Source organism: Hippichthys cyanospilos, chromosome 7 (genome assembly GCF_059441005.1).
Source record: "Hippichthys cyanospilos isolate Australia breed blue-spotted pipefish chromosome 7, RoL_Hcya_1.0, whole genome shotgun sequence".
Classification (NCBI taxonomy): domain Eukaryota; kingdom Metazoa; phylum Chordata; class Actinopteri; order Syngnathiformes; family Syngnathidae; genus Hippichthys; species Hippichthys cyanospilos.
The window spans coordinates 23,580,733-23,588,236 of NC_142375.1; the positions used below are offsets into that span (position 1 = coordinate 23,580,733).

Below are 7,504 nucleotides of genomic sequence, written 5' to 3' on the forward strand. Positions count from 1 at the left end.
AAAACCTCAATGTCCTAAAAATAACTTGCAGTAATACTTTTTTCACGTCTCAGTCAAGTTTGAACTTTTTAAATAAAAATTCAGACGTTCTTACGGACAACGTTTCTAATAATCTATATAATATTCTAAACACCCTCTCGATCAATCGCTTGCCTATAGGAATGACAAGTTCTTCACAAATGCGCTTTTATTTTGAAGGGCTCATATCAGGCTTACGTCACAGTTCAAGTAAACAGTCCAAATTGTATCAGAGGCTTAAGTTCAATGAAATATCAAATTTAAACAAATAGGATTTTTTTTGGAGTATTTCTATCGAAACATTTAAGTACTTTTTGTGGAAAAAAAACATCTTAAAATAAGATTGTTCTCGTAAACATTGTAGCACCGCGTGTTGCCCCACAACAGTACTTAAGTACTGAAGGTTTTACTTAGTGAGTGTATAAAAATTGCTGGTGAATTAAGAAAGAAGTAATCAACAAATTAAGCACTAAATTAATCGTTGGGTTCTAAAAGTGATTAAAAAGTACTTGATTGCTTTAGGTACTCATGTAATTTAGGTAGTATAAAGATAATTGGTACTATGGTAATCAGTTACCTTAGATACTTTAGTAGTTTATACAGTAACTAATTAATGTCCTTTAGGACAGAGTCATTACATCAGTACTTTCCAGTAAAGTACCTCAAGTAATTGATTACTTTCATGCAGGGGTGTCCAAATGTTTTTTGAGGCCGGCCGCATACAGAAAAGTAGAAATCCGTAAAGGCCACATTAGTTTTACTTTAACTGATGAATCACCGTATGAATCGGCCAATCATATAATTACGTACATGACTGGCCGATTCATTTACATTCATTATTCATTTAATTAAATAGTGATGTAGTTATTTAAAAAATCATGTTAAAGATGGTGAGGCAAATCCCATTTTTCCCCACACTTCTAACAGCGCCTACCATCAAAAGCTTTTTATTACTTTTTTTTTTTTTTTTTGGTAGCAATGCGATTTCATTACATGTCGCGGGCCACGAAAATGTGGACGGCGCCAAGTCTTAGTTTGGCCACCCCTGCTTTAAATGAAAAAAAAAAAAACTAAAAAAAGATTGAATAATTTAGTACTGGCCATTTTGAACATAAAAAAGGAAAAAAAAGAATATAGATAGATAGCTAGATAGATATAGATGGCTATAGCTAGCTTAAGCTAGCCAATGGGATATCTAGTGAGCAAGCTAATTAGCTAGCAAGATAGTTATACAGACAGATAGATAGACAGATAGACAGATAGATAGATAGATAGATAGATAGATAGATAGATAGATAGATGGCTATAGCTAACTTAAGCTAGCTAATGGGATATCTAGTGAGCAAGCTAATTAACTAGCAAGATAGAAAGATAGCCAGATAGATACATAGATAGATGGCTATGGCTAGCTTAAGCTAGCTAGTGGGATATTTAGTGAGCAAGCTGATTAGCTAGCAAGATAGCTAGATAGAACCTGGGATTGAATGGGCTCTTAAAAAGGATTGAATGAGTTGTCAAGTGTGGGCCTGTGAAGCCTTTTTGAGAGGTTTTTGTGATTAAATTTCAGCTTCTTATTACAGATGAGCAGCATCTCAAATACATTTGTGCCTTCTCAGTTGATGTTTAACAGTGTACACCAATTTTTGTCCCGGCTTGTACATACGGATGTACATTAGTGGCTTCACACCTCCCTGAATTGTGTATACATCAAACATAAAAAAACAAACAAATCCAATGACGTGAGCATTTATCGTGAAATAACGCCAAATAATACTCCTAAATAATGACTAGAGACTTCACGGAAAGATATGTAAACAAACTGATTAAAAAAAAAAAAGCTAGTGTGGTTCAGGGCACAAAGTACATCTCCTTGGTCAGCATGGACACGATGCACGGGATCTGCTTCTTGGCGTCGAAGCCCGGCGCGCTGGAGACCGACTCAAAGTCAAGCGCCACCTTGTGGTTGACGCGGGTCAGGATGTGCTGCAGCTCCAGCTTGTGCCCGTGCTCGCTCAGCATCTCGCACAGCGACTGCATGAACCACGAGCCCGTCATGGTGTTCCTCCACGAGTAGTAGCCTACCACAATAAGCCCCGCCCCCCAAAAATGCTAGGAGTTAAAACATGTTGCAAAAGACCTTTTCCCCCCTGAAAATTTCCTTTATATTCCTGAAAAAAAAACCCACTGAACATACTGTGTGTGTTTAGAAATCAGAGCACTTAGATACATTCGGATTGTAAAAATACTGCACCAACACAACAAGAACATGCCCGGTTGTGTTTACTCCTGAAGTGTCCCCTGGCGACGCGTAAAATAGCGGTTCAAACTCCAAATCAACACTACGATAGCGAATTCTTCCATCATTACCAGGAGATTGCCCCCTGGTGTCTACTACAAAAACTGCAGAAGAGTTAAAAAGTGGACTACAAGCCACAGGTTCAAAGCATGAGGAAATAAAAGAACATTTTGAGTAAATGTGATGTTTTAAAATGATCATTTATGAGAAATAAATGATACGACCTGAAATGTATTATAGTTAATCGAATTTAAAAAAAAATCCTCATGAAATTGGAAATATTTTAGTCATACTAAAATTATTTTTGTAGATAGTCACTTTCCCTTTCCGCACAATGCAATAAATGTTGCATTAAATATTAAATAAATAATTATAAATACATATTTACATCTCTTGAACGGACAAAAAAAAACTCTCCGTAAAACAAATTTGTCCTCCGAGTAAATATTTAGTCAAATACAAAGACATTCTTTACGTCCTCAATAATAAATTACATTGAAAATCAAGTACTTGTAGAATTTCTTTATAACTACTACACACTAGTTTCTTTCTTTATCCCTACAATGATCAAATCAGAAAAGTGAGCAAAATAAAAGCGAGGAACGGACCTGGCGCGGTGGAGTAGGCGTAAAGGAAATCCGCCTCGACGGGGATCCTGGCGGCGCCGTCATCGCCGCTGTCCGCCTCGATTCCGCCGTCCAGCTCGGTGCCTCTGCACGCCTTTGACATACAAGTTGGACAAGTTCACATCCATCCATCGCAACTTGAGAAAAACGCAGTCGTCGCGTCATTAAATCCAATGTAGAAAAACAAATGAATTCAACGTGCTGTGCCGGCCCTGGCCACCGGGAGGCAGTAAAGGAAACTACAGGTGAAAAAGAAGTTTGCAAAATGCGCTAAAAACAAACAAATAAAAGAAGCAAATACCAACAACGATGGATGACAAACAAAAAAGAAAAAACAACAAGGATGAGCAATACCTGTACGAAGAAGAGTTTGGGCTTGCCCACCAGCGTCTTGCAGCGATCCCCTCGGAAAAGCGACGTGAGATGTTTGAGCTCGATGGAGCCGTCGGTGCCGAAGAAGACGCCTTCGTCGCCGTGACTCAGCAACACGCACGCAAATGACGCGCAGTTGCCGTGATCTTCCTTGGAAACTGGGGGGGATATATAAAACCCAATCGTATAGAGAGTTATGATATCGAAGGATGTGGAATGAGATCGGTGAAATATGGGGATGAAAAGAGCGCGCGGGATTCATGTAAGATGTGGGCGGGGAACGAATTGGAATGCGATGCGATGATGTGAAATGATACTGGGTGAAAGAGTAAGATGACACGGAATGTGGTGAAATTGAAGAGATTCAAGAGATGACATGATGAGATGGCGAATGATTTGGGTGAAAACTAAGAATAATAATGAGGAATGTTATTGAAAAAAACTGAATATTAAAGAAAAGTTGAAAAACATTTATAAGCTAGAATGGGAATGATGTGAATGTGTCATTAGGATGTGGAAAGATATTGTTGAAAAGTGTGAGCTGAGAAAATGGCATCATGTAACCGAAAGATGTGGAACGGTATTAAATGAGAAGAATGACAATGATGTGAAATGATTTTGGTGACCATGTAAAATATGTTCATGAAAAGTGTGGAATGATAGACAATGATGTGCATTTGACTTTTTTTGTTTGTTTTTGCTATGTGGGATTGTTGAAAATTGTTCCAACAGTGAATTGAATGATCTGAACATTACCAATCCTAAATTGAAATGATGCGATTCTGTGACGTAATTCTGTGGGATATTTTTTTTTTTAATGAAAAAGGTGGAAATGTCCTGAATTTTCCGTTGACGCGGAAAGAATCGGTTATGACGTACGGAAAGAAAAACAGGTTTCAACCCGCGGGAATAAAATACGATTCGGAAATGACACGATTGCCTGTGACAGCTCTTCTATTTTTTGTAACTGGACCGCTCACGTGTACCTAATATTGTGCGACACGGGCGTTTGCATTGTGATGCGGGATTAGCAGCGTAGGAGTGTCTTGACGTGCTCACCTGCAGTTAAAACCTGTTTCATCTGCGTCACTGTCTGGTCGTTGTAAATTTTGCACTTGTAACCCAACTTGCCGAAAACTTTCATGGCGTTGGCCGCATCCACGTCGGTGCCGTTGCGTTGATTCATGCCTGCCGTGACAAAAAAACAACAACATTTCAAATCCCAGAAGTGGAAGAGGAACTTCATTAGATGACATGTGTCAAAGCGACACTTGCGGTTACGTTCACATCCTGCGGGGCATCTGACAAGCTAGTTCCTAAAACGGCAAAAACAAGTTGGACATATAAATAGAATACGCATGCAGTTTCAGAATGATATGGATTTTTTTTTTTAAGACCGCTCTAAATGTTTGGTCCTTTCGATTCACTGCACACAATTTTCAACTCTCAAAGCTCCCACATAGTGGGGTTCCCATTTTTTTTCCCACCACCATATTGTGCAGTTTGAACCAATACTATTCTGCAATTGATTCAGTATCATTCCACATCCTTCAATATTATTCCCTATTTTCCCTTTTTTGTTCAACCACATCATTCTACCACATTCAACGCTCATTTTCCCCATTATCATTGTACATCACTACAGATCATTTCAATTTAATAAGTGACGTTCCACATCTTTTAATGTCATTCACACATCATTCCATAAATTTGAGTATTAAATCTTATTATTACTGATGCTTTACCAAAAAAAACATGAACATTTTTCATTCCAATTTTTCCACGTCGTTACATTCCACCACATTTAGGACCTTTCCCCATTTTTCAAAATATTTTCCCCACGTGTGCCCCAGTATCATTCCACATTTTATACCATTTAATCTTAGTCAGTATCATTTCAGTTTAATCAATAGCGTTCAATATCATTGAATATTTTTAACAACTATAATGCACATTTTTCACCGAAATCGATCCGCATCATTTGTCATCATACCAACAAATTTATTACATTGCGCTTTTTCGATCCTATCTTTTAGTTACTAAAATATCATTTCGTATTGTTCTTTATCTTTTGACTGACAGAATACAATTTTATTATGCAAACCATTCCATATTATTAGTCATCATCCAACACTTATTACAATGCCACTTCTTTTGTTAAATCTTATCCAGTATCATTCCATATCATTTCAGTTCAATCAATAGTTGTATCTGTAAAAATGATTCAAATATCATTCTGTAACTGTCCCCCAGTACTATTCCATATCATTTCAGTTTAATCAATAGAGTTGTATCTCTCAAAATGATGAAAATATCATTCTGTAACGAGTATTCCAGGCAGAATGCATTTTCACTCGTCATTTGTCACCGTTCCGACAATTTATTCCCATGAAACTTCTTTCATGAAATCTTCACATAATTCCATATCATTTTAGTCGAACCAACAGCGCATTCGACGCACTTGGCCATTTTTCGCCAGTCATTCCGCACGCAATACTGTAGCTTACAGAAGCGCTCGGTGTCGTTCCATCCAAAAGTGGCGGGAAAAAAAACAATGGCAAAAGGCGATTCGTTTCAATAAAAACATAGACGCTAACCTGTCCTCCTGTCAAAATTCTTGTTATTGATGATGACGCATTGTCCGATGGAGGGGAAGCGGAGGCTGTATCTGAAGCCGTGCGTCTCACCCTTGCGGGCATCCACGTCCGCGGAACCCTCGGAACCCTCGGAACCCTCGGACCTGGTACCGAGCAAACGGAACTTTTTCAAAACAATGCTCTGAACGAATTTGAGAAAAACAAACAAACACCGCGAACGCTCGGTTTTATCAGCGGCGCCAATGGCGATCGCGAGCTGTTGCTAGCTCGCTAGCTCGTCACGTTTTTCAACTCACGCTGACGCTCGGCCGTCGCCGCTTCTCGCGTCCGTGCTGTCGACTCCGCCGGGCCCGTTAGCCGACATGCTGACTGACGACGCGGTTAGAAATGACACGAGCAAAAGTAATTAAGTCGCACCCGGCGAGAAGACGCCAAACCGGGAGGGAGGGAGGGAGGGAGGGAGCTCGGCCGCTGCCGCATTCCGCTAGCTAGCAACGCCTTGGTTGTAAACAAAAGATAGTGACGTCACAGCGAAAGGAGCGCTCGTTCTTTAGAACCGCGCTTGCCGGGCGAGTGGTAACGAATATGGGTATTATTTAATCGATATCATTATATCGAATATTTACCCATATATCGATTGTCGCACCCGGCTGTCATCAAAAGTAGTATTTTTTTTTGTTTTGTTTTTGATGATATATTTATAGGAAAAAAAATCCGCGCAAAGGTCGCGATCATAGGAATTCAGCAGCATTTGCTTTTGTTAATAAAATCATTTATAAATTCTATCTATACAAACATGAAAAAATGGATACTGATTAAAACTTTTATCTCACAAGGTTTGGAGTTAAAAAAATTCCAACTGTAAAATATATTAAAATATACTGTATATAAAATATATAAAAATCTGCCGAAAAGGTTACAATTCAATGATTAAAACTTTATCTCATAAGGTTTGGAGTTTAAAAAAAAAAAGTGTAAAATTCCAACTGTAAAATATATATAAAATATATAAAAATCTGCCGTACAAAGAAATGCCCCAGATAACAAAAACATTCGTTAAAATAAAGGAATTCAAGTTTAAAATTCACACTTGCCCAAACAATTCTTGCAAGTGCTTCCACAAAGGCGATGAAGTATCACACAAGTATCTGGTCGATAAAATTTCATAAACACAAAAATGTAAAACTGTTTCAAATAACAATATGAAAGATTTGTCTATTTTTCAATTTTTAACTATTCTTATGCATGATTTCTATAAAACTTATTCTTATTAAAATAACATTTTGAAAGCAGGATTAAAAAAACAAAAGAGAAAAAAATCCACATTTTTCCTAACAATCGTTACAATCGTCCTCACGTGTGACTTTTATCTCTTAGTTATTCCCGAATTACATTTTGCAAAATTTGTTACAAATTTACAAAATCTGTAAAACTTTATTCTTATGTGAAAAAAATCTCACTGAATTAAAAAAACAAAACAAAAAACTTTCATGGAAAGCGCTCGGCAATCGTATTCAACAAAAAAATTGCAAAATGACATCCTACTAAAATGAAGACGTGTCAGTGCGGCAGAATGATATAACACAAACACGGAG

At 37.8% G+C, this 7,504-nt stretch overlaps 1 protein-coding gene across 1 annotated transcript; it reads right to left on the reverse strand.

Annotated features, from left to right (window-relative positions):
- Positions 1–169: 169 nt before the first annotated feature.
- Positions 170–6,359, reverse strand: casp3a (caspase 3, apoptosis-related cysteine peptidase a). The gene is made up of 6 exons (XM_088419394.1): positions 6,206–6,359; positions 5,910–6,052; positions 4,372–4,500; positions 3,295–3,470; positions 2,923–3,034; positions 170–2,096 (listed from the first exon to the last, which is right to left on the reverse strand). Exons 1-6 carry the CDS (start codon positions 6,271–6,273, stop codon positions 1,867–1,869), a joined length of 858 nt encoding a protein of 285 aa, XP_088275520.1. The 5' UTR covers positions 6,274–6,359; the 3' UTR covers positions 170–1,866.
- Between the last annotated feature and the right edge of the window lie 1,145 nt (positions 6,360–7,504).